Source organism: Bacidia gigantensis, assembly GCF_019456465.1.
Source record: "Bacidia gigantensis strain McMullin 20006 chromosome Unknown contig_244, whole genome shotgun sequence".
Taxonomy (NCBI): domain Eukaryota; kingdom Fungi; phylum Ascomycota; class Lecanoromycetes; order Lecanorales; family Ramalinaceae; genus Bacidia; species Bacidia gigantensis.
Genome location: NW_025408600.1, coordinates 1217791 through 1244119, shown reverse-complemented (window position 1 = coordinate 1244119; position 26329 = coordinate 1217791). Strand labels below are relative to the sequence as shown.

The window sequence follows — 26329 nt, the reverse complement described above, 5'->3', positions numbered from 1 at the left end:
GACCATATGAGAGGATTTGCTACCCATTCGATGATATATCTGTGGCCTCATCGTCAGTCAATTGCCGTAGGCCTTTTACGCATTCGAAAACATCAGCCTTCGCCTCCTCACAGCGCTGTATCATCTCGTCTCCCACGAGAGCTTCTTCACATACCTCTCAAGGCGCAACACTGTTCGTCAATCTCATCAGCAGCATTGCTATACGCCATCTCTCCTTCCGAGTATTTTTCAGTGGGGTCTCAACGCCTCTTCTTCCGAGCTCTGCAAGGCATATACGATAAGCATCCGCCGGCCAATCGCCCTCATTGTTAATTTCAAAATTCGCAAATTCCTCCTCGGGCGGAAAGAAGCCAGCGAACTCGAAGTCGACGAGACCTGTAACGGAGGGCGGCGAGCCACTGACGAGCACATTACGGGGAGAGAGATCGTAGTGCGTGAACACTGATCGAGCGTCTGTTGTTGCGAAGCGGTGGCACAGCTTCGGTAAAGTTCGGTCCATGAATTCTTCAATACTGGGTTGTACTTGGGCACGATTCGTGGCCAAGGCGTCGGATGTGTTGAGTTTCATTAGCCGGTCCTGCAGGCGGAGAGCGTGATATTCGTGAGCTGAACCGATTGTAATACTGGGAAATTGGTTGTAATTTAGAAGGCCATCAAGTTTGATGTCCAGCTTCTCTTGTACAAAGGGAGCATAATAACCTGGCGGCTCGGACTTCGGTCCCTGACTCTCAACCTTCATATTGCCGAAGAAAGTCGCTGCTGGAAGCTTTTGACGAATATCTGCAATCCAGCGGGCAAGATTTATCATAATATACTCCCCGCTTCCTCCTTCCAGATCCTTCACCTCAAGCGCACGTCCTAGACTTCTAGACATCAGTATCCAGCCGCGTTGACTGCTATTAACGTCATCCATGGGATGAGCCATGGTCTCGGTGTCCAGTGAGTCGCGCGATCTCTTCAGTATGTTAAGTGCTCCGTCCGAGGCTCCATCGTCAGACCATGCAAGGATTCTGGGAGTAGGGACGCGGGGGCAATATTTCTCGATAAGATAAAGGGCAGCAATCTCGTTTTGGATCTTTTCAGGTCCAAATGAAGAGCCTGGGACCTTTAACACGACTTCTTCATCCTTGGTATGGGCGCAAGAAATGGTGCAGAAATAGATGCGGTTATTGTAGGACTGATCCGATGGAAGCTCTCTCAAGTCACTTATGTGTTTTCCGGGATATACTTGTCGCATGATATTGGTGATCTTCACGGTGGAAAAATGGACTCCATATTTTGGGTCGTTGGGTGGAGTGTGTGTCATGACGAGTCCTCTTGAGACGCTGCGACCTATTGACCCTCACTGTAATGTTTCCTATCTGCAACTTTTATCGTCCGCAGATTATACGAGGTCTCGCTCATTTCGCAACGTACACATATATATCAAATCTCTGTACCGCCGTGAAGGGCGAGGGGCGGCTCTTCGGTTTAGCAAGAAGTGCTGTATGACTCATACGATTTAGGCCTGAATGCACCCCACCTTTGCTGACCAGCAATATCCGAGTGTTCGATTACTCCCGTACCATTGTGACAGATTGGATGTAGGGTCTCAAGGCCGCATTCTGTTCAGACTCGGCTGCGGTCAAAACCGGAGATGTCAATATCTATCACTAGCTGCCACCGATCTAAAGATTTCTTTCCGTCCCACTGTGTGCATACCTCCCTCTGTCTCAACCAAAGGAATGTCCCGTCTTCGCGCGGCATGCTCATGGTGTGTTGTGGCATTAACGGAACCAATTCTGCTGTGTGGGAAGGCCCGACTCTGTTAGGCCCGGCCACATGAATTCTGTCCTCAAGTAATGTACCTGGTGGACACTTTCTCTTGGGGAAGACTGCAAACCACTCCCCTGTCATTAAATTGCTATTAAGAAAAGAATTCAAGGCGCAAGGCGCTTATATATTAGGCAGAGCAGAACAAAATTAGGTTTCTCTGGCGAGCCGACAAGAAAAGCAACTTGTTCACGCTTTCCCCGAGAAGAAGGGCTTCCCTTTTCAAATTCCACCAAGGTATCGTCTTCAATTCGTTCGCAAAACAGCTCTTTGGTGTCAGTCACGATACTGACGGAATTGAAGTACCCGCCCTTGCAAGCCTTATCCAGAACTCTCACAGCAGGTTTGGCCTAAGTTGTGTACTGCCACGGAATAGACGGTTCAAGTATCGCGTGCCTAGCCTCTACGTACAAGCTCTCTTTTAGCAGTGTCCCCCATTCGGGCGCGGAGCAAGCGATTGAGTTGGGATTTGTCGGCCAAACCAAAGGGGCATCCATTTTCCCCCCTTCATAAGAACGGGGATATGATCGTGACAGGTCAGCGCTACTAGACTCGTCGATGCAGCACGTGTGATCCAGACATATCTCCAACCTTCCCCTGCAGCAAGTGCGCAACAGGACAATATCTTCTAGTAGCCAGCTGACTGCCGGCAATTTCCCTGTGCGAAGTCCAAAACAAGAAATTCATCGTCACCCCAGGTGATTGCGTATGGCGGAGTGTCTGTCTCGGATTCAATTTAAGAAGCTCTAGACTGGCGGTATCAAGGATTCGCATCTTCAGTGATGAGCGATGCCCAAGAGCACCGTTGATACAAGACGACTCAAGGAGCGGACGACGTCCTGTGATCTTGACTAACAAAAAGAAAAAGCTGCCGGGGTATGAATGCCTTCGCTAAGGATGGCATCTAGGCTCACGTCCTAGCATAGCCAGAGATTTTGACTAAATACAGGAAGAGCATCTTGCTATTAGAAAAAATCTACCTCTTCGAAAAACTTACAGTCGAGTCCCCAGGTGGGTCAAGGGGATGGTGGAACATTCATAAGGCTGAGGGTACCCTCGGTATGAATGAATAGTCGCGGGAAAGTATATAAAGCCTGCCGTATTTTTCGATGCCATTTCGGCCTTTCCTTGACCTACAACACAACCATCCACGAGTTCCTTGCGAACCTATACCAAAGGCCATGACCCAATTCATTAGTCACACCCGTAACTCCTACGTCCCATAATCATCAAGCATGATGAGTCCCCGACTGGGGACGCGCCTTGCGCGCCGGACTCTTCAGCTCTCATCCTCACGCCGCAACCTTCATCACCCCGCTCTCACATCTAGTAGTCTGAGGCCCAGTGGCATACCCTCCAGCTTAAGGCATAGTCGAAAGCTCCGATGGCCCTACGGCGCTAATTACATGCACAACCTACCTATTGTGCGAAATGCGAGCTTCGTCCGCAGTATCCCAAGTCTAGCAATAAAATTGGTACGGCTTCCGGCACTACTGGGTGCTGCGACTATCAGTGGCCTAGCATATGTGCAGTATCAAGCAGGACAAGCAGCGAACTATGTTAGTGATCTGTTCACACAGGGGAAGGACTTGGCAACGAAGGGTGCCGGGGAGGTCTTGGGGGGGGCAAAGAGCTTTGCGGAGCGAATGGGCAGTGGATGGGACAAGACAAAAGAGCAAGTTGAAATGCCAGTATGGCTGCAGGAGATGTTTCAGAAAGGCGAGAACAGCGCTGGAGCTGGAGAGCCGCCGAATCCGGGAGGTGGTCCCCGGGGTAAAAGCAGCGCCGGTGCAGCAATGGCTGCCGGAACAGGAGCCGCTTTGGGGTACACGCAGAGTGACGAACTGGATGAGAGGAGTGGAACACAGGTGGCTAGAGATGATCAAATGATGCTACTGACGAAGAAGATGATTGAGATCAGGAGCATCTTGCAGCAGGTTGGACAATCGGACACCTTGGTCTTGCCATCTATCGTGGTCATCGGTTCACAGTCATCTGGCAAGAGCTCCGTGCTTGAGGCTGTAGTTGGACATGAGTTCCTGCCAAAAGGATCAAATATGATTACAAGAAGACCGATCGAGCTCACGCTTGTGAACACGCCGGAAGCCCAAGCGGAATATGGTGAATTTCCCGCTTTAGGCTTGGGCAAGATCACCGATTTTGCTCAGATTCAGAAGACGCTGACTGACCTCAATCTGGCCGTACCTGCCGAGCAATGTGTCTCCGACGATCCCATCCAGCTGAAAATTTCATCGCCAAACGTCCCTGATCTGTCTCTAATCGATCTTCCTGGCTACATACAAGTATCGGGCCTCGATCAGCCGACGGAATTGAAACAGAAAATTGCCGACCTCTGTGACAAATATATACAGCCTCCGAATGTCATTCTCGCTATCTCTGCTGCCGACGTGGATCTAGCCAACTCAACGGCCCTACGAGCTAGCAGAAGGGTAGATCCGAGAGGAGAACGGACGATTGGTGTGGTCACTAAAATGGACCTTGTAGAAGCCGAGCGTGGAGCAAGCATGCTCGCAGATCGGAAGTATCCATTACGGCTTGGCTATGTGGGAGTTGTCAGCCGAGTACCTCAACAGACTGGCCTCTTCTCCCGTGGAAGTGGCAACATAACCACTGCAATAACCCGGAATGAAAACTCCTACTTCTCTTCTCACCCCCTCGAGTTTGGACCCGAATCTTCCCTTGCCGTCGGCACTACAACTCTTCGCAAGAAACTCATGCATGTTCTTGAACAGACCATGGCGGCTTCCCTGGCCAGCACCTCAGAAGCCATCCGCCAAGAGCTGGAAGAAGCAACGTATGAGTTCAAGGTCCAATACAACGACCGTCCCCTATCCGCGGAATCCTACCTCGCAGAAAGCCTCGATGCCTTTAAACACTCCTTCAAAGAGCTCTCCGAATCATTTGGCCGACCCCAAGTCCGAGAACTTCTAAAGGAAGAACTTGACCAGCGCGTTCTCGATCTACTCGCCCAACGCTACTGGAACAAACCTGTCACTGACCTTACCCCCCACTCCCCGACCCGGAACCTCTCTCCGATCTCCCCAAAGCCGCCCTAGACTCCGCCTACTGGCACCGCAAGCTCGACGCCTCAACCTCCTCCCTCACGAAACTCGGCATTGGCCGTCTCGCCACGACGGTCGTAGCCAACGCCCTCCAAGAACACGTAAACGGCCTAATCAACCACTCAACATTTGCAACTCACCCCTTCGCCCGCCAAGCCATCACAGAAGCATCTCAGGGAATTCTCAATGAGCGTTTCTACTCCACCAGCGACCAAGTAGAGAACTGCATCAAACCCTACAAATTCGAGTTCGAAATCGACGATGCTGAGTGGGCGCAAGGCCGCCGAAACGTCACGGAAGTGATGAAACGTGAACTTCAAGCATGCGAAGGCGCGATCAAGCGCGTTGAAGACAGCGTAGGCGGGAAGCGCAAGATGAAAGACGTCATGTCGTTCATTGAGCGCGTGCGAAAAGGCGAGGTCGTGCTCGAAGGCGATGGGAGAGGTGGAGCCGGCGGATTCAGCTCTGATTTGCTTGCGAAAGGTACATCCCCTCGCCCCTTCCCTTGTCCTTCTACTTCTGAAAATTCTTCCCTACTTCCTTTGCCACAAATACTGACAACCGAGTCTAGGCCGCGACGCACTATTTCTACACACCCGCTCCGGCCTCCTCACCCTCCGTCTCTCCGCCCTAAAGTCTCCCCCCTGCACCTCCCCGCCCTCCAAGTCGCCCGAAAATAAATACGCCTGCCCAGAACCCCTCCTGGACGCGCTCTCCACAAAAATCGTCTCCACGGCCGTCCTCTTCCTCAACGTCGAATTACTGAGTGAATTCAACTATCATTTTCCCCGGGAGCTGGACAGAGTACTCGGCAAAAGTTTAGCGAAGGAGGAGATAGAGCGGTTTGCGAGAGAGGATAAGCGCGTCGCTGGCCATTTGGATGTTGTGAGGCGGAAGGAGTTGTTGGAGGTTGTCCTGGGGAAGATGGAGGGGCTGAGGGGGTTGGAGATGGAGAGGGAGCGGGAGAGAGGGTATGTGGCGGAGAAGGAACGGGGGAAGGGGCAGGGAAAGGAGAGGAAGGGGTGGTTGTTTTAGTGAGCTAAGTTACGATGATGTGATGGGAAAGGGCGTTGAGATCTTTTGGTCAATTGGGTTTCGCTGGGGATGGAGGGGACTGGAGAATGGAGTAGGGATACCCTTTGAACCACTCAATTGATACGATTATTTTATACAAATCGTCCACCTTGATGGTGGCACTGTCGTGCAAGAATATTCGCTCGCTAGCCTCCAGCGCCATCGCTAAGCTATTGATACATCAAAATATGCAGCGTCTTGTCTCATGTCATCCCACCAGTTACTACCTCTAACCCCATCCACTCCGCAACTTTGCAGATCAATTGATAGAAGAATCTACCACCTAATCCTCACACACCTCAACCTTAACAGTCCAATGTCCCCCAAACTCTACACCCAACGGCGCCCGTTTCCTAAACCGTTTCCACGCCGCGGCTGGGATCCCAATATCCGCCACACAAACCTTCATCTCCGCCTTACTATACGCCTCTCTAAACGCCTCAGTCAACAGCCCCAATTTCGGCGCGCCAAGGCAGAGCACATGCTCAGACATAATTGCCGCGTATGCATTCTCTTCATCGAGCGTGACAGCGCCCGTCGTGGCGTCCACACCAGAAGGAACGTCAATGGAGATACAGAACGTCTCGTAGTAGTTCGCCCATAAGGCCAGCTGGGCAAATTCTGTCTGTGTTTGACCTTGGAGATCGTCGTAGGTGAGGTGCATGCCGAGCATTGCGTCTACAATCAGACCGACGGGGGCTTTGAGGACGGAAAGCGTGCGTTGCAGGCGGTCATAGCTGATGGGTCGACCGTCGCATTTGCGGAAGATGTCGAGTTGGCGTTTTACGGGTGCGAGAAGGTCGTCTTCAATGCCGAGGCCGAGCACGACGAGCACGACGCGGGTTTGGTGGTTGCGGAGATGACGGGCTGATGCTATGGCACGGGAGCCGGTGAGATTGTTGCCGGCTAATATGACGACCACCGGGGTTGTTTTTCGTTTGTCAGTGTCTAGAGTGTCGTCACTTTCTGGGGGTGTATGCTTCAATTGGAGGATGCTCAGGGCGTTGCTTGCGATAGCAATAGCGGCATTTTCTGTCAGTATGTCTTCTGTTAGTCCAAACGAAGATATGGATAATTGTTCGAGCTCGAGCATTTGAAGTGGGCCCAGACATGGACATGGGCGCTTTGTCTCAGCAAGCCTGAAGGACGGTTTCGGCTGCAGAGTCCGGGTCGACTCCCGACGCGAGATGGTCCGATCTATGGTGGATGTTCGAGAGAGAGGTGTGACTTCGCCAATATCTGGTAATGAACCCGAGGCAGCCATATGCGCGTCAACGCTAGGCTTCGAGTGCTGCTTCCGGGCAAGAGGTTTTCGTATGCTGCGGTCACTCCCTCTTCTGTCTTTACCGTTAAAGTTCTCATCCGCGCTGCTGTGTTCTACTGCCTTTTGCTTTGGAGAGTCGAGCACCATCTCGCTATGATGAAGGTTCTTGCCGCCAGCTGTACCCAGACGCGGGAGACGGTTGAAAGTATGCAGTCTTTCTTCGTCTGCGGTAGTGTCATCTTGTCTCATTTGCTCGAAGAGCTTACGCTTGTCGAACTTTGATAGATTGCCCTCGAAATCAAAATCTCCCATCTCTTGAATATCCGTAGCATCACCAGTAGCCCAGCCGCTCTGATTGTCAAGATTCCTACCTTCACGGGCTTTTCCTCCCCGCCTAGAACGCTTCGTTAGCTTTTGAGGAGGCGGCCTTCGATGACAGGAGGCAGAATCATCCATTGGGCTCGTAGCCTCCGTGTCTTCGCCTTCTCTGCCTCTGTGTTCCGGTGCTTTGATACCCTTTCTATTGTAGTCTCTCCGTGGCTTGGTCGATGAAATATGCCCGTGCGGCGACTGCCACCTCCTATTTCTGTTGCTGGACGTTTCCAGTGTTGTCTGCGAAAAAGGTTCAGAAAGCGTAGCCGCTGGATCGACATCTGGGAATTGTTTGGCATTGGCGGCGGGTGGTGTGCCATTGACAGCGGGCGAGGATGCCATTTGAGGAAGGGCTGCGGCCGAAATTGAGAATTTGGCCTGACTTTCATGTCCACTCGACTGCTGCTTTGGAGCATCCTTCCTGGAGTAGCTCAGGATAGCTGGATCCTCGAATGGCTGACTATTTTCCTCTGACTCAAGTGATAAGTCTGCAATATTGCTCACAGGGATGATGACAAATTCAGGGTAGTGTCTGCCAGTCGTAGAAGAGATTGCTAGTGGAACGTGAGCATAGATCAGCCTGTGTTGCCGGTGGATCAGGTCTTACCATTGCTAAGTATCAATTGTGATCCCTCGTCCACTTCCTTTACTTTGCCCCGGACGATCTCGCCCGAAGGCTTGCAAAGGCTGACCCGTACAGTCCAGCCAGCGAATTGAGCAGTCATATTGGCACAATGAAATGCTCGTCGATAGTGTACATGTTGTTCAAAGCGAAGGCGAAAGAGTCGTGGATTGAGAATTGGTGACGTGAAAATTTGGAGATTGCCGCGTCGGAAAAGCGCGTTTAGAATTTACATTTTGAAGCTCTGGGATAAATGAGGTGTGCAAATATTGTGATGCTAATCTAACATTCTATGGACTTAAAATAATGTAGCTATATTGCCATTGAAGGCCCAAGAGTTTCATATCAGACATTGAAAGCTCGAAAAGCCACCAGCATCTAGAGACCAGCAATACCTCAGCGCCAGACGACCACAATCATCCATACATCGCTGCTAATTGTTCTTGAACCTCTAGGTCATCGTAGTAGTTGCCGGTACTGCGCTCGCCTAGAGCCCCACCACGACCATCATTCATAGGCTTAGGAAGAGTCGGCTGGTTGAAAGAGTAAAGCTTGTTGTAAAACTGCCGCACTTTCTCGTGGGCCATGACCTTGCTCGCTTCGAACCGCACAATCTGCAATCCTTCCTGACAGGTAGCTCGACTCAAAGCAACGTACGCTTGCCCCTTCTCGAAGATCTTGCCAAGGTCAACCTTGACACGCTCAAGGGTCTGGCCTTGCGCTTTGTGGATCGACAGGGCCCATGCTAGGATTAAAGGAACTTGTTGGCGCGAGGCCTGTACCTCTCCATTTGGTAGCTCGATCTTCCATGATTCTTCCTGGCAGAGCAGATCTCTTGTAGTGCCATCCGAGACTGCAAAACGAATCAAAGGCCATTTTTTACTTGTGCTAGCACCATTAATGCTCTGTATCTGCTGCTTGAGCTTCTTTCGTGACTTGCTCATTTCTTCATCCCCCGAGTTCATATTGTCTATGGCTTGGAACTCATCTTCATCCTCATGATAGATATCGTAAGTTTTCTCGTCCATAAAGGCGAGCACTTTGCCCACGGAGCCGTTCACGAGAGTCTCATCAATATTTTTGATCAGCATAACCTGTGCTCCTTTCTTGAGCTTGATTGAGACCGGTGCCATACAATTCTGCAAAAGTTTATCACGCTGGGCAATATCTTGTATGGCACCACCATCCGTAGCTTTGAACTCAATCTCTTGAGCCACTAAACGTCTCATACGGGCATTGTTAGCTATATCCACTTCATTACGGGTAGGAAACCTGGAGAAAATCAGCATGTGCAATGAAGCGATACTTTCTCCACCTACAGCTCTGTGGCCTCCAAGTCATCCCCAAAATTGGGGTTTCTAGAAAGGGCTCGAAAGGCTTCAATCGATTTCTGTGTCAATCTTCCTAAACGCATCTCGTTGAGCATGCTAGCAAAGATAGGATCTTTCTGACGAAACACTTGAGTCAAGCCAATGGTATGCTCTATTGAAGTATTCCAGGTCGCTGCATCGAAAGCAAACTTCGCTTCGCTTTTTTGGTAGTCGGGTACTGGTGGCAGCTGGAAGAAATCTCCCGTGATAATAAGCTGAATGCCACCAAATGGACGGCCGTTATTTCGGACAGCCCGTGCAATAGCCTCAAGCTTGTCGAAAAGATCCCCGTCGACCATAGAGATCTCGTCAATGATCAGGATTTTGGTACGCAACCATCGGTTCTTGGCTTTCTGGTTTCTTTTAATCTTCTTGACTAATGTGGGTACATCTTCCTTGCCTAGTCCAATGCCAGCATAGCTATGCAGAGTTACACCGCCAACATTACAAGCGGCAAGACCAGTAGAGGCTGTCACAGCAACCCGATCGGGTTCCCTCTTGTACTTATTTCGGAGAATCTTGATTGTTTCTCGGAGTAAGACCGATTTCCCGGTGCCTGCAGATCCGGTGAAGAAAACACTCTTCCTCTTCTCTGATACCAGGTCCATCACTTGCTTCTGCTCGTCACTCAAGAAGACCTTTGAAAGCTTTTCCCTCCTCAATTTCTTCGCTGGTAATCCGTCCTCTTTCACCACCACATCCTTAACAAGCTTCCTGTGACCTTGTCTAAGTCTCTTCTGTTCCTCCTTGATAGCACTTGCCGTCGTGTTCCAAGGGAGCTGGATATCAGAGCTTTTCTTCTTTTGTGGAGTAGCCGTGTCATCATCGAAGCCATGAAATCTCTTGCCCCGTAGAGCGTCGCTTATTGGCACAGGAACTCCATCATCATCAATCTGTGAAGCTTTCCTCTCTTTCTCCTCCTCAAGCCATGGCAATGACCTGCGTTTTGATCCCCCCTGTCTTGAGGTAGCAGCAGGTGCTTTTGGTGGCGGCATCTGGTAGTGGGTGGAGGGTGAGGATGACCAAGGAATTGGCGCGCTGCTAGCTGGTGTTTGTTGCGCAACAGCTGGCCTTGGCAGTGACGCTGGTGTCTTCGGATAGAGGGTCGCTGAGGAGGACAGCGAGGACCGTTCGTTGGTCGTGGGGTTTGGAGCAGGCGGAAGTTGAGGATACAGGACATCCGGAGAATCGCCGAGCAAGGTCTGATCACTTGATACCTCACGATCTTCATTGAGATTGATGTTGCTGTCATCGTCAAAGTCGTTCTCATCAAAGAATATGTTAGCATGTAGACTGTCTAGTCTGCTGCGCTCTTGAGACAGCTGTGGCGTCCCGGTAGATCCATGCTTTCTGCCCGTCTTCTCTTGACTACCGCTTAAGGAACCTTCACCGCTCATTTGCGAGGCTGTTCTTTTCAAGGAGTTGCCTGTTGTCGGCCAAGAAGAGCGTGAATTGAGTGGCGATGGCTGTGCTGGCCTCAAAGCACTCGACTTCTGTTGAGGCTGATAATTTTGCTTTCCTGACCCAGGATGATGATCTTTGACAGCTCGACCCAGCATTTTCTCTGGCTGAAATTTTGCATGGGTTGTATGCAGACCCTGCCAATTGCGGAAACAGTTCTGTGAAATTGGACGTTTGTGCACGGGAGAGCACAAGAAGAATGATCTGGCCAATAAAGAGGTGTGGAGAGCCAGAATGAAGAGATTGTTCCAAAATCACATGGCTATTTTGGCAGGGTTGCACATATTTGTTCCCCTGTTGCTCAAAACAAGTGCTCGTTCGATCTTTTCCGTCGCGCGTCACGAATCACGATGTGGGAAACGCGCTATTCCTGAATGATCCTAGCTCATAATGAACTCTTGGCATGTGCCCTCTCCAGCTTCCAGCCTTCCGAGTCAGAAAGCCCACGGCTACATTTTCATCTTTAGCTCGTGTGGTGGCTGGAGAAAGCTCATTTATCGGCTTGACAGCAGCCTTTTTCCTGCGTTTTATCTTGCTTCTTGATCTTGCTTCTCTTCAGAAGAAAAGCTCGCGTAGTGCACAATAGTCTTACTAAACTATGCTTGAATCTCCACCAAATACATCGCGCTGCCGATGAACAAATCTCTTGTGTGCACGAGTAATATCGCTGCTTTTGATTATTATCTTGATGTACGCGTCGCCTTGGTAGCAGTCTGACGTGCAACAGCTGCTTCTCTGCAAGTACTCTTGGAGTTCAAATTTTGCTAGAAGAGGCGAGAACCTGAAATACTGCTTGCACTCGAAAGTGCGTTCGAAAGAGAATGCTACCCGGTCTCGAAATATCTGAGATATCCATAAGATAGCCACCGACTATTTTCAGCTTGCATGTGATAGTGTATCAAACCTCATGTTTGCTATTTGTCGACCTATAAGTCATGCACATGAACTTACCGGTGTTTTGAAAAGTCATAGGAAGTAATCCCCGAAAGAGTTGTTTTGATGTGCTAGACCTCATGCTCCAATGAAAAAGTTAATAGAGCAGGGCTGAAGAGTCTAGGAGCAAGGCTGAAACTTATTGGCACAGCGGGCCAGTGTCTCTATCCAAAGATACGCTATCTTATGTTCGGACACCTCTTGTTGATTTCAAGAAGATCAATTCTGTCTTCTTGTCCACCACTTTTCTCTGCAGCTTCGTTGACTCTCGTTGAAGATATGAGACATCTCTGGAGCACTCGTTCTTCTGATCACACCGTTCCCTCCGATCTACAGGAGCAGTGTGACCCAACTTTGGCTGAGCCAGGGGATCTGTCGTGGAGGGATGTCATGGGCGGCCAAAATTGGGACGCAACAAGCTTCGGCTCGCAGACCCTTGCGAAATGATAACAGATCGGTGCGAAGTTAAGCAAACCGCATCTTATACTTCCCTCAGTTGCCAGAATGATGGCATCAGAAAGATTTACTCTATAGCAGTGATATTAGACCGTAATTATGATACTATACAACGCTGTGATGAGGACTCGAAGTTACATTCCATCTCTTGTTTTAGTGGTAACCTGACTGGCCTAAACTCAGGGGTTTCGTGGAGTTTAGCCTTCTCTTTGCGTGGGGAACATATAACGCCTGCAGTCAGAATTCAAGATTGGTACAAGGTCCTTGTTCTGGTCAACGTGTCAACCACTGGTATATGCCTCATGTCATGTAAGACGCAGGTTCAAATATTGTAAGTATCGTGGATCTAGTCTAAATTGGCCTCGACTGCAGCTGACACTTGTAAGACTTACTCTTTTGCAAACAATTCCATGAGAACAATTCCATCGAACCTCCTGAACGCCAGTGCTGCTCTACCTTTCTAAGCTGGTATTGTGGGCAGAATATTCTCGAACTCCCAAGACATCGTCGATATAGCCGAGTCTGTACAAACAGCCCAAGATTTTGACGAATCGCGTAGCCAACATGTGGAACCGCAGACTAATCTCAATCCCTGCCAGCGTACTAGAAAATATTAATGCGACAAAAGTCACACGACGCATTAGTACGCTGGTCACACGTGTACCCATCGGTCCGTTTTGTACCTTGGTCATTTTGGACCTACTCTACGTTCTCATTGGCGTTAGTCTCAGAATGCTAGCACTAGCTGCCCTACGGAAAGGCAAAGGTATCAGAGATGCCCAGGCTCGACCAAGTGCAACAGCACTGGTGGCTGAGAACTTTGGGAATCCGGCCCTAGGGGATGATGCGAGGGCATTGGAGCAGCTTTTTGGGATTGCTATTGTGAAGGGAAATATGGAAGGGGGAAGACGATTCAAGCCTGTTGTTGTGTAGATTTTACAAAGATGGGACACTGTTCATACGTCGCTATGTTTCATGAATTTATGATAACGCCGATGACTAGTCTTGTGTTTTGCTGAAGGAGCACTGCTAAACGTATATCATTTTGACGTCAACGAGCAGGTCTCCAATTGATACCTCATTATACCTCTCACAGGAAAGTTGAACAGCGTTTGGGAAGACCTTAAGACTGCCACTCTATGTTATGGCACTACTAGTGAGGCCAGATGCAATGTAGCAGCAACTTTTCAAAGTCATTCTTGCGCTCGTCATCACTTACCCGGCGATGCCAAGCTTTCTCTTGTCACAGACGTACCTAAGGTAAGGTACCTTACACTTCGCAGCACATATGTTGGCCGAAGATGGTTTGTTGATGTCGCGGTGGAGTCGTAAAGATGGGAAAAGGTATGTCTTATGAATTATAAGCTATCGAAAGATCCTGCTAACACAAGCTTGAACCAGGAACTGACAAGCTCTACGTGCGTAGAGCCCTTACATGCAATGCGAAATGGCTTTAAAGATTAACGGCATCAATCGCAGATTACGCACAGCGAGTGGTCCTCAGACGCCGCATACTCTGCCAGCGCTGGCTCGAATGTCGCATCTACGGGCCTCACCGACACCACCTTCAAACGCCTCCCTTTCAATTTCTGTAGCATCTCATTGCAGCCCTTCACAACCCCGGTCTGCACGCCCCATGGTACAATATTTGACATCGACAATATACTCCCATGGCTACTTCAGCATGGAACAGATCCTTCGACGGGCAAGAAGCTGCAGGTGGATGAATTGATACGGCTAAAATTTGCAAAGAATGAGCAAGGAGACTACATTGATCCAGTGACCTACAAAGTCCTCACGAATAACACGCACATAGCTGCAATCAAAAACTCTGGTAATGTGTTCGCGTATGATACGGTAGAGAGACTGAACATAAAGGCTAAGTTGTGGAAGGATCTGGTAAGCGATGAAGACTTCACGAGGAAGGATGTCATCATACTACAAGACCCACAAAACCTCGAGAGTAGAAACCTGAGCTCGTTCAAGCATATAAAAGAGGGAACGAGGATTGTGACTCCGGAACAAGAGCGTCAAAGAAATGCAGGAGTTAACAGATCTGCTCTTGGCAGCGCGGCATCCGTCCTGAAAGATCCGTCGAGCAAACCCGAGATAGGCAAGTATCTTGCACAAACTCGAAACGACTCGACGTCTGCAGGAAGCTCTGCCAACGCCGTCTCGAAAGGAAGGACCAACGGTGCATCCAAAGCAGCTCCTTCCCTCAAACCTACAGCTCAACACACAACTGGCCGCGCTGCTGCCTCCTTGACCTCCACTGGTCTGACTCCGCATACTTCAGCGGCTCTTGCAGAGCTTTCGCAGGAGGACTTCTTATTGAAACCAAAGAAGATCAAACAAAGTGGACTGGTGACTCTGAATACGACATTTGGACCTTTGAATCTAGAACTCGACGCCTTTCATTCCCCTAGGACGGTCTGGAACTTCCTCACACTGACCAAGCGTGGCTACTACAATGACTGCTCCTTCCACCGATCAATACCAAACTTTATGCTACAAGGTGGCGACCCGACAGGTACAGGGCGAGGCGGCGAAAGTAGCTGGAAAGCGCCATTTAAGGATGAGTGGATTCATGCACCACAGCTTTCGCATGACAAGCGGGGTGTTCTATCCATGGCCAACAAAGGGCGTGACACAAATACGAGCCAGTTTTTCCTCACATATCGTCCAGCTAAGCATCTTGATCGTAAGCACACGATCTTTGGGCGACTTGTCATCGAGGATGCTGGGAGTGAGGAGACATTTAAGCGAATCGAGAGCGTTGAAAGAGGTGATAAGGATCGTCCAGTGCAGGAGATTAAAATCGAGGACATTGCTGTGTTAGTAGATCCGTTCGAGGAGTATCAGAAGGAGGATGTGCTTGCAAAGGAAAGGGCAGAGAAGGAGGGTGAGGAGGGCGACAACGACAGGGTCACATGGACTGGGAAACGGATCGGAAATGGCGCATCAGAGGAAGGTCCTGGTGTAGGCTTGTATCTGGATGCAAATACTAAGAGGGCTGCGAGTGGATTCAGCGAGGAGTGGGAACTTGCTGCCGAGGAGCCGGTTGCGAAGAAGTCTAAGAAGGGTGGAGGAGCATTTGGTAACTTTGATAGTTGGTGATAAGACTTCTATGGTGGGTGAGTACTACTTTGTGTTGTCCCGCAAACGCAAGTCCTGAATGCCGGAAGTCGCATTTCATGCAAACTCCACGACTTGCCCATCCACAGCTTCAGGCTGTGCCTTTCTACAGACCTGGATTATCTCTTTGAAAGCATCGCACAAGTTTATTCTTATCAAAACAATATACAAATACGCGTCATGGACAATCGCCTGCATCGGAATGCAGTAGACCGACTATCTTCTGAGGTTGGCTTATTCTACACCCAGAAAATCCCCTTCAAGATATTTCATGGCTACACACATTCGACCCGCAAGAGTCCGTGCGAGAGAAGCCGTATTGTTGATACAAGCAGTCTCTGCCATGTGCTTGAGATCAACACTGAGCACAAAACTGCTCTTGTCGAACCTAATGTATCAATTGGACAGCTTGTCAGAGAAACCCTCAAGCTCGGTCTCATACCGCTTGTTGTGCCAGAATTTCCAGACATAACCATTGGCGGAGGTTTTGCCGGAACAGCAGGAGAGAGCAGCTCTTTCAAATATGGATTTCTTCACGATACCGTGAACTGGATCGAGATTGTCATTCCTAACGGACAAGTCCTAATAGCGTCAGACACAACTCATCGAGACCTATTTCATGGTGTCAAAGGCACCTTTGGAACCCTTGGAGTGACCACCTTATTAGAAATCAGATTGACCGAATCCACATCGCTTGTTCAGCTCACGTATCATAAAGTGCACAGTATCGAAGAGCTTGTCCTCAATCTTCGCGGATGCATCTCCGAATCTTCGAATGACTTTGTTGACGCAATTCAGTACGGTAGGGAGGACGGTGTCATTGTCACAGCGCAGCTCACCAATGATGTACAGCAAGATACGCCTATTCGACGATTTCTTCGGCCCCAGGATGAGTGGTACTACCTCCATGTTCAGGATATCCTTAAGACAGACTCGGTTACGTATACAGAAGCTGTGCCGGTCACAGACTATTTCTTCCGCTACGACCGTGGTGCGTTTTGGACTGGAAGGTACGTTTTCACGTACTTTGCAGTTCCGTTTTTACGGACACTCCGGACATCTTTGGATTCGGTCATGCATACTAAGATACTTTACCACGGCTTGCACGAAAATGGCATGGCAAAGGACAACATCATCCAAGATGTTGCCATACCAATCGCAAAAGCTGTAGATTTCCTACAATGGCTTGACCTCCGTTACGGTATCTATCCACTTTGGATTTGCCCCATAAGGAAGAGCAGGTATGCTGCCTTCTACCCAATGGTCAATAGTGCTGTTACTAGCAGCAAACAAGTACAACTCCCTTGCGCGCTTTCCGTCCATCATACGGCCAAGGAGATCGAGGTCGAGCATCCCCACGAAGAGATGCTCCTAAGCATAGGAGTCTGGGGGCCAAGACTTCCATTCCCTAAACTTTTCGTCGCTGAGAACCGTGTGTTGGAGAAGGAAGTCAAGGATATGGGAGGTATGAAATGGCTCTATGCGCATAACCATTACAGTAAAGACGAGTTTTGGAGTATCTACGACAAGGAGTTGTATGATGATATCCGTCGCAAATACCATGCTGAGTATCTGCCGTCGGTTTTTGAAAAGACAAGGTACGACTGGGATGCCGATCGGCGTGCGATTCAAGCATCTTGGCTACGCTGGCTGTTTAGCTTTGTGTGGTGGATCTGGCCCATGCCTGGTCTTTATGGGGTCATTTGTGTCTTCATGAACAGCGAGTACCTGCTTGCGAAATGAAGCTTTATCGTGATTACTATGACGGAGTGATCGTGAAGTGGCAGTCCCGGCAGCCTGGTGCATAAGGGCCAGAGGCCAATAATGAGCGATTCAAGACAGAATGAATCAATATTGCACAGCGAGAGCTGGGCTCTTACCGTCTCCAAGAATAAGCAGATGACTTTGAGTACGTTTCTGCCGAGCGCATCGCTTCAAGCCCCCTTGCATGATCATGAAGAAGCTTTGGAGGCGTTGCCAGCTGGATGTTTGTCTTTTGCAAACTCTGTTTATCATTGACTCTTGCAACACCTTTGACTTCATGACTCAGGATTGTTCCGCACGCTGATTGTGTCGCACTGCTAGAACGACACGAGGCGCACTTCTGCTTTCGGTCATCTTCAACACATGATGGCGGAACCCCGCCATTCTCATTTCCCTCTGACCATGTTTTCTCTTGATATCGCAAGACACAAACATCATTGGGGTCACTCTATCGCCTCATTGTCTCCTCCTTGATCACTTGAATTCGTTACAAACATGTAATGGCCACACCCCCATCGCCACCGCCGACGCTTTCCACTTCCTTCACAGACATCGAACTCAACCTCATTCACTCACTTTGGCACACCATCCGTCCTATCGCTTCATCGCTGAAGACCATCAAGACTCCCAACATGCCTTCTTCCATTGATACCTCCTCCACCACGATCACCGTCCCTGCGACCAGCTCCTCCACCAAAAGGCAACGCCCCCAATCCTTCAGCCAAACACGAGGAAAGGTCCAATGTACGCACATCACAATGTCGCGTCTCTACGGCGCCTTCCCATGCCACCTCTGCCACCTCCATTCCGGAATGGGCTACGTCTACGCCTGCACACAAGATCACGGGACAGACTTCTCCATCGACCCTTTACGACGCATCGCAGATCCAGACCACTATCTCGATCTGGAGCTCCAGCGTGACCGCTCGTCTCACCTGGGTGGCACCAAAGATCACGATCACAACGAGAGCTGGGTGAACTTAGGAGACTTGACAGGCGAGCTCTCAGTCTTTGAGGCCGAATGTAACGGCCAGCGCATGCCCAAGCCTGAACTGAGTCCGTGGCTGGAAAAAGCGATCCAAAGGGGCGAATACGACAGAGACCAGATCAAGCTCATCAGAATCCAGAAAGAGGAAGTCTGTGCCGTTGCGAAAGCAGCAAGGGTCCGCTTCGAGACCGAAGAGCACGGTGATGTGGTGGAGCCGAAGCGACCAAGTTTGACACCGAAGAAAGTCAAGAGACTATCGTTTGCCCCGCAGAAAGATGAGACGACGGAAATGTACGATACTATGGACACCACGCCCCCCTTCCTGGCCAGGAAATCCAGCGCCCTTCCAGCGCCGAGGAGAGCAAAAGCGAGGGTGAATTCCCTTTCTCCCCCTCTCCAGCGTCGTCAACACCAGGTGAATATCCCCCTTCCCCTCCCCTATCCCTTCCCCCTCCTTCGCCTACACTCCCCACCGCAACCGCGGTATCGGCATACACGCCCGAACCCTCTCCACCAACGACCTCCGCGGGGAAGCCAGCGAGGAAGAAAGCACTGTATCCCTACTGTAGCCTTACGTTCTGCCCGACTTGTCGCCCTACATACTGTGACCGTGCTTGGGCGTGTTTCGAGCATGCCTATAACCATGATCCTAGCGATGATAGTGGGGGCCCCGGTTTGCAATTGAGTATGGAAGATCTGAAGGAGGAGAGTTATGGGCCGTACTTCAACTCCTTGGAGGTCATGCGTACGATTGGTCTTGCGAAACCGGGATTGAGGCAGAAGCTCAGGAGCTGGGATAGTAGGGAAGCGGTGGCCGGGACGAGCCCGGCTACGAGTTTGCATGCGTTGAGTGGTGATATCGCTGCCGAGGGAGTTGTGGGGCAAGAGGAGTCGAAAAGGGAAGGGGGAAAGGGGGTGAGAGGGAGTATTAAGGGCAAGGTCAAAGATTTCTTGAAGAGGAGGGAAACCGGTAAGGAGATTGCTGAGGGGGATGGAGCAGTTGATACGGTGAAAGAGAAAGAGGAGGAGAGTGAGGAGAGTGAGGAGGGGTTGACTATACGGGTCGTGGCGAGAGAGGAGGGTAATGGCGATGGGCGGTTAAGAGCGCCGCTGCCGCTGAATGTGGTTGGGCGTGGTCGTGCCCGTGAAGAGGATGGGATGATTGGTGATGAGGAAGGGAAAGACGTGGCAGTGGGGCAGATGGAGGAAGTCGATATCGCGGACGCTTTGGGGCTGGAGCACGGTGTTGCTGTCACGGAAGAGGCGGTGGAAGGGGGCACGCCTGATGTGGTCATGACGGGCTGAGCTTGCTTGCAGTCCCGGATCTGACGTTCGTCAAAAAGTGGAAACGGTGGAGAGGGTTCATTGCATTGTGTGCCGTGATGATCACAGATGTTGCTTGTACATGGCCAATTGACATGCTTGGCCGATATGTTCGCTTTCACAAAAATGAGGTGAGCTAAGCTAGGAGCTGGGAATGCACATATGGCTTTCGATTCGCTGTCATTACTCTAACTTCTCACTTTGACCGTCGATAGATAATATGGGTATATTGCGTTAAAAACCGGGTACCGAATCCTGCAAAACGACTTGCGTTGCTATTGTCTGTTCTCATTTCCTCCTCCCACCCATCCTCCTCCACTTCCCTCACCATCTCCGCCATTTCAGCTCACGCGCTGCCCCTCCACGCATCCCCAAAGCTCAACCACGCCACCACGCACCCCAGCACCGCGACAGTCCTATCAGCCAACAGCGGGCTCTGGCGAGAATAATGCACCGTCATAGGCGCGTATGCTGCGTTCACACCCAAATTTCTCTTCCATGTCTTCCAATATTGCTCATCCTCATCTTTCTCAGCAACTGCAACTTCCCCGCTTTCGCCTTCGTTCCCCAGCTTCCTATCAATTTTGTTATGCTTACGGAGGGAACGCTGGTGGCGCGCCTGCCCCTCCCACCCGAGCTTTCCCATCTCGAGGAACGTCCACGCCATCCAGGCGCGTGAACACCATAGCTCCATTTTCTGCTTCTTCTGTGTGGCGAGGGAGACGACGCCTTTCTGGGCGAGGAAAGTCCAGTTTTCGAGGCTTTGGAATGTGATGAGGGAGAGGATCTGGAGCCATGCTGTTGCCTTCTTTATTTTTTGCTCGGTTGTGGAGGATTCGTCATTTTTTGATGCGGGTGGGGAAAGGAAGAGCTCCAAACCCGCGTTGAATAGGGGAATGAGACCCCATAGACGGAGGTGCACCCGGAGGTTAGAGAGGAGAGCTGTTAGTGGGGGGAGAGATGTCGTGAGGCGGGCTAGAAGGGAGTTTTTGTGGAGGGAGCGGTGGGGGAGGAGGGAATGAAGGAGGGTGAGTGTGTAGGTTGCTGTCAGGAGGGTTGTGTCGAGGGTGGAGGTGTGGGAAAGGTGTTTTGTTAGGTGGGTGAGGAAGGAGGATGTTTTGGCTATTGAGAGGGAAGGGGTGGAGGGAGGAATGGGGATTGTCGTTGGTGGTGGTGGTGAGGAAGGGGACATAGACGAGGACTCCGACTGCGAAGAGGCTGGAGGATCCATTGGTGATTGCTCAGACAGCCATATGTCGAGTAGACGAGTGATTAGAGGGTTCAGGATGCGAGAATGCGGCCAAAAGGGGTCATCGATTCAAAGAGAACAGGTCGTTATCGTGGACCTCGGCTTGATGGCAGATGCATCTGCGTGGTCTGCAAGGACGTCATTAGATCTCAAAGACGAGATCAAAGTGACGTGTCATAATTGCCATGTTACGTTCCAAGAGAATCTTCACGATGCGGCTTGTCATAGCAAGGGCGACCCTATGTATATTGTGTGACTGGGGTAAAGCGTGCCAAGACTGTCATTGTTTTTCAATGTCCATATACGGCGACCACAACACAGCCAAAGTAGGTTGACTGACGGCACGACGCAGGTGTCAAGGCCTAAAGAGCTTCAGGCACCAGGTCGTGCGTAAGCTTTACGTGAAGCTGCACGTTGTTCAACTCTAGTATCCTTTGGCTTCGAAAGGCTTCCTTTTGGCATAGTCAGCAAAAAGCTAGTCCAGTCTTAGCTAGCGTCAGGTCTTGAATTTCTGCATCATCATTCAAGTTGTGAAACCTCCGAAGCTCTTCACATCTATCTATCAACACTTCTTACCACACACTCATCCGTCCGCTACTTACACCATCTCTCTCGAAATCTTCTGCTTCATTCTTTACGATACACAGCCTCTGAGCCCGCCTTTCGAACCAGAATCAGCGGACTCCGGCAACTTACAGCTCGTTCCTGCCAACTACAAATCACCTTGCACATCTACAGCTAAGCGGACACCATGTCTGCAGAGCCTGAGCGCGTCGAGTCCAAGCCGAAGAGCAAGGTCAACCTCAAGTATGTTTCATAACTTGTACAGCTGGATACGATTAAATACTGATGCCTACGTAGTGATGCCTCTGGCGCCGAGCACAAAGAAGTGAGTGGTAGTCGTCGGACAGAGAAGGAAATAGCTGATTAATACATTCAGGTTGATGATACACAAACAGCCATATTGAAAAAGAAGAAGAAGCCAAATGCACTGATGTATGTACAGAGCTCAGGTGATTCTCCGAACTCGGATGCTAACGTGGCAACAGCGTAACCGATGCTGTCAACGATGACAACTCTATTATTGCGCTGTCAAATAATACCATGGAGACGCTGCAGCTATTCCGCGGTGATACAGTCTTGGTGAAGGGCAAAAAGAGAAAAGATACAGTCTTAATTGTGCTGGCGGACGATGACTTGGATGATGGCAGCGCACGTATAAATCGTGTTGTGAGACATAATCTCCGAGTCAAGCATGGCGATATCGTTACTGTCAATCCTTGCCCAGATATCAAATATGTGAGTGTAATCAAGTGATCTCCCGAATCATTCGACTGACAACTTCGCAAGGCCAAACGCATTGCAGTCCTCCCAATAGCCGATACTGTGGAAGGCCTCACTGGCTCACTGTTCGACGTTTTCCTTGCACCATACTTCCGCGAAGCATACCGACCTGTCCGAATGAACGACCTCTTCACAATTCGTGGTGGTATGAGGCAGGTAGAATTCAAAGTGGTGGAAGTCGACCCTCCAGAGTTCGGCATCGTCGCACAAGATACTGTCATTCACTGCGAGGGCGAGCCGATACAGCGAGAAGATGAAGAGGGCAATCTCAATGAAGTTGGCTACGATGACATTGGTGGCTGCCGAAAACAAATGGCACAAGTCCGAGAATTGGTAGAACTGCCACTTCGGCATCCTCAGCTTTTCAAGTCTATTGGTATCAAGCCACCCCGCGGTATTCTCATGTTCGGACCACCAGGTACTGGCAAGACACTCATGGCTCGTGCTGTAGCCAATGAGACTGGTGCCTTCTTCTTCCTCATCAATGGTCCTGAAATTATGTCTAAGATGGCCGGTGAATCAGAGTCGAATCTACGAAAGGCTTTTGAAGAGGCGGAGAAAAACTCCCCAGCCATCATCTTCATTGACGAAATTGATGCCATCGCTCCTAAGCGTGAGAAGACGAACGGCGAAGTCGAGCGACGTGTTGTCTCTCAACTACTCACTCTCATGGATGGCATGAAGGCTCGCTCCAACGTAGTCGTCATGGCTGCCACTAATCGACCTAACTCAATTGACCCTGCTCTCCGTCGCTATGGCCGTTTCGACCGTGAAGTCGATATTGGTATCCCTGATCCCACTGGCCGTCTTGAGATTCTACAAATTCACACCAAGAACATGAAGCTAGGCGGTGATGTAGATCTGGAGAGTATCGCCGCTGAGACTCATGGATATGTTGGATCCGACGTTGCTTCTCTTTGCTCCGAAGCTGCAATGCAGCAGATTCGTGAAAAGATGGATCTGATCGATCTTGACGAAGACACCATTGATGCCGAAGTGCTCGACTCGTTGGGTGTCACTATGGAGAACTTCCGCTTCGCCCTCGGTGTTTCAAATCCATCGGCCCTTCGCGAAGTTGCCGTTGTTGAGACTCCCAACGTCCGCTGGGACGATATTGGTGGCTTGGAGACCGTCAAGCGAGAACTCATCGAGAGCGTTCAGTACCCAGTCGACCATCCGGAAATGTTTCTCAAATTCGGTCTCTCTCCTTCTCGTGGTGTTCTCTTCTACGGTCCTCCCGGTACTGGTAAGACCATGCTTGCCAAGGCTGTTGCAAATGAGTGTGCAGCCAACTTCATCTCTATTAAGGGCCCCGAATTACTCAGTATGTGGTTCGGTGAGTCTGAGAGCAACATTCGTGATATCTTCGACAAAGCTAGAGCGGCTGCACCTTGTGTCGTTTTCCTCGATGAATTGGATTCCATTGCCAAGTCACGAGGAGGATCACAAGGTGATGCAGGTGGTGCATCTGACCGTGTCGTCAATCAACTCTTGACCGGTAAGTCCGAGCATTATTCCTCTAATCGTGATGGTTGCTGATTGTAATTTTAGAAATGGATGGCATGACTTCAAAGAAGAACGTCTTCGTCATTGGCGCCACCAACCGACCCGAACAACTTGATAACGCCCTTTGCCGTCCTGGTCGTCTCGACACACTAGTATACGTTCCACTGCCGGACGAAGAATCTCGACGGGGCATTCTCAGCGCCCAGCTTCGCAAGACACCAGTTGCTGATGACGTTGACATCAACTTCATTGCATCTAAGACGCACGGCTTCTCTGGTGCCGATCTTGGCTTCGTTACTCAACGTGCTGTCAAACTAGCTATCAAGCAAGCTATCGGTATCGATATTGAACGCACCAAGGAGCGTGAAGCTGCTGGTGAGGACGTGAAAATGGAGGAGGACGACGTTGAGGCCGACGATCCCGTGCCCGAACTCACGCGTGCCCATTTCGAAGAAGCCATGCAATCTGCTAGGCGATCAGTCAGCGATGTTGAGATTCGGCGGTACGAGGCTTTCGCTCAGCAAATGAAGAATAGCAGTGGTAGCAACTTTTTCCGCTTCCCCGAGGCAGGCGAGGCTGCAGAGGGTGAGGCAAACGGCAATGGATTCGGTGACGCAGGAAATGACGACAGTCTGTATGACTAGGTACTAGAGGCACTATTATTCCGGAAATTTTATTTAGCATGAGAGGTGTGACGTGGGAGCAGGATTATGGCACGCCATCTAATTTGATACACTGCTTCAGTCGGTGGTTCTGACGGCGGCACCAGCGGAGAGGAACAGATTCTAGATAGATTTCAACACTTGCTCCTCATGCCTACGTCTATCCATTCTTGGGATACATCTGTCTTTGTTCAGGTTGGCAAGCAGAAGACTCGCTATCTTCCCGTTCCTTGCAAAAGCTCGTACTTTGCTCGCATGATATTCCCGGGACGTGGGAGTTAAGTAGCTCTCACGCCTGCAATGATGCTAGCACCAGACATCCCGTTGTAGCTGTAGACTTTCTCTCCTCGTTCCGCCCGTTCAACTCCCGGGTAGATGTTCTGTCACACAAACTCAGCTTTGACGTTATCTCTCCCATAGCATATCTGAACTCACCACTCTTGTTCATCACAAAGCCCGTCGCGTACGCTCCAGTGCCGCTACCATGTCCCATCATCGTAGTCGCAATCAAGACTATTCAAACAACACGTCTAGGCCGCTTACGAAACCCTTACCCGACACCCCCTTCGCGTCTCTAGGGCTCCCGGTTGAATAATTCCTCTAGCATCCAATCAAGATGCAAAATCTACTTCATCGCCAATCCCTCCACTCCCTCTCCCTCCCAGCATCCCGATAGCCTTGGCCTTGGAGTTGGGGGTAGGATTCGGGTGGGAATGAAGTTTCCTCCCCTTCAACAACCCAGCCCCCCTTCTCCTGCATACTCTTCACCACCACCTTCGCGCCTGCTTTCATCACTTTGTTCGAAATTCGGATGTCTGTTTTCCCCTCCCTCCCCTCCCCCTCCGCCGCCCCCTTCGCCTCTCCGCTCGGGGGGACTTCAAAGTTCGCCAGACTCTCAGCGACGATGATATCTTTCATCTCTTTGTACGTAGACGCAGAGCCGGACTCGAGGATCTCGAAACAGCGCGCGTAGACATGCTCGGACCAGTGCTCGCGCTCGGCTTCGGTGTGCAGGGTTGTTAGGAGGGTGCGTTTGAAGGGTTCTTTTGTTTTTTGAGGAGCTGTGGTTGTTGGGGTTTGGCTTGTGTTTTGAGTTGGGGGTGGGGATGGGGAGAGAAGGTGTGCGAGGATGGCGGCGCGAAGGGGAGGTGAGAGGGGGCGTGTTGGGGTGGAGGGGAGGATGATGGGGTCGGTGGTGGACATTGGGAGGAAGGTTGTTGGGGAGGGAAGTTGGGGAAGGAAGACGAGGGACAATGGAGAGAGTGGTGGATGGGAGTAATGCATTTCACACCAATTGTTTCAATACGCTTAGCGTGCCTTGTATGATCCGGTGGAATGGCGTATCTCCTAAAACCTACGGTCCGCTAAAATTTATTACATACTGATTTTCTTTCCCTACAACTCGGCCATTCGAACAGGCATCAAAAACCCACCGCAAGACTCTGTTTTTTGGAGGCAGAATCTCTTTTGCGCATGCTTGTTGTCTGCTAGTAAGAGGTTTGAAATCATTGATGTTCCTCCTCTTTCCTAAATTCTAGAAATTGGCCCATTTAGCCTTGTGCAACTCGATAACAGGCTATGTCCTTTGGTCTAGGGATTGCTGCGTTGAGTGTCGGCATTGTCTCTCTGCTTAAAAGTCTACGCAAAGATATTCAAAAAGAATGGTACCCTACCGATATTGCTCTGCCGCTTCAAAGGGAGATATCATTATGTGATATTTCTTTTGAAACTTTTAGCAGCCTAAATCTCAAGTATCATGATCCACAGGGCCAGAGCGAAGTTCGTCTGTATCAATTTTCAGAGTTCACTACCACGTTAAGGTCATTAAATCAAGATTTGCAGCTGGTGGTGAGATCTGCAAATGATGGCAACCACTGGCGTTGGAAGCGAGCCAAGAAGGACGTTGCGAAG

The 26329-nt window shown here is 50.3% G+C and overlaps 7 protein-coding genes across 7 annotated transcripts; 5 read left to right on the top strand and 2 right to left on the bottom strand.

Annotated features, from left to right (window-relative positions):
• Nucleotides 1–19: 19 nt before the first annotated feature.
• On the bottom strand, nucleotides 20–925 carry KY384_005041 (uncharacterized protein; the record flags this gene model as incomplete). The annotated part of the gene is made up of 2 exons (XM_044813543.1): nucleotides 20–141; nucleotides 277–925. 2 exons carry the CDS (start codon nucleotides 923–925, stop codon nucleotides 20–22), a joined length of 771 nt encoding a protein of 256 aa, XP_044669821.1.
• Nucleotides 926–3218: 2293 nt separating this feature from the next.
• Nucleotides 3219–4889, top strand: KY384_005040 (uncharacterized protein; the record flags this gene model as incomplete). The annotated part of the gene is made up of 2 exons (XM_044813542.1): nucleotides 3219–3371; nucleotides 3393–4889. The coding sequence occupies 2 exons, from the start codon at nucleotides 3219–3221 to the stop codon at nucleotides 4887–4889; spliced, it is 1650 nt and encodes a 549-aa protein (XP_044669820.1).
• A 1363-nt stretch (nucleotides 4890–6252) lies between these two features.
• Nucleotides 6253–8330, bottom strand: KY384_005039 (uncharacterized protein; the record flags this gene model as incomplete). Its single annotated transcript, XM_044813541.1, has 2 exons — nucleotides 6253–8075; nucleotides 8213–8330. The coding sequence occupies 2 exons, from the start codon at nucleotides 8328–8330 to the stop codon at nucleotides 6253–6255; spliced, it is 1941 nt and encodes a 646-aa protein (XP_044669819.1).
• A 5405-nt stretch (nucleotides 8331–13735) lies between these two features.
• Nucleotides 13736–15564, top strand: KY384_005038 (uncharacterized protein; the record flags this gene model as incomplete). The annotated part of the gene is made up of 2 exons (XM_044813540.1): nucleotides 13736–13791; nucleotides 13938–15564. 2 exons carry the CDS (start codon nucleotides 13736–13738, stop codon nucleotides 15562–15564), a joined length of 1683 nt encoding a protein of 560 aa, XP_044669818.1.
• Nucleotides 15565–15762: 198 nt separating this feature from the next.
• On the top strand, nucleotides 15763–17390 carry KY384_005037 (uncharacterized protein; the record flags this gene model as incomplete). Its single annotated transcript, XM_044813539.1, has 2 exons — nucleotides 15763–17244; nucleotides 17304–17390. The coding sequence occupies 2 exons, from the start codon at nucleotides 15763–15765 to the stop codon at nucleotides 17388–17390; spliced, it is 1569 nt and encodes a 522-aa protein (XP_044669817.1).
• Nucleotides 17391–18104: 714 nt separating this feature from the next.
• Nucleotides 18105–19639, top strand: KY384_005036 (uncharacterized protein; the record flags this gene model as incomplete). The annotated part of the gene is made up of 2 exons (XM_044813538.1): nucleotides 18105–18625; nucleotides 18685–19639. The coding sequence occupies 2 exons, from the start codon at nucleotides 18105–18107 to the stop codon at nucleotides 19637–19639; spliced, it is 1476 nt and encodes a 491-aa protein (XP_044669816.1).
• Nucleotides 19640–21657: 2018 nt separating this feature from the next.
• On the top strand, nucleotides 21658–24400 carry CDC48 (AAA ATPase cdc48; the record flags this gene model as incomplete). Its single annotated transcript, XM_044813537.1, has 6 exons — nucleotides 21658–21713; nucleotides 21768–21795; nucleotides 21847–21902; nucleotides 21956–22205; nucleotides 22257–23748; nucleotides 23802–24400. 6 exons carry the CDS (start codon nucleotides 21658–21660, stop codon nucleotides 24398–24400), a joined length of 2481 nt encoding a protein of 826 aa, XP_044669815.1.
• Nucleotides 24401–26329: the final 1929 nt, after the last annotated feature.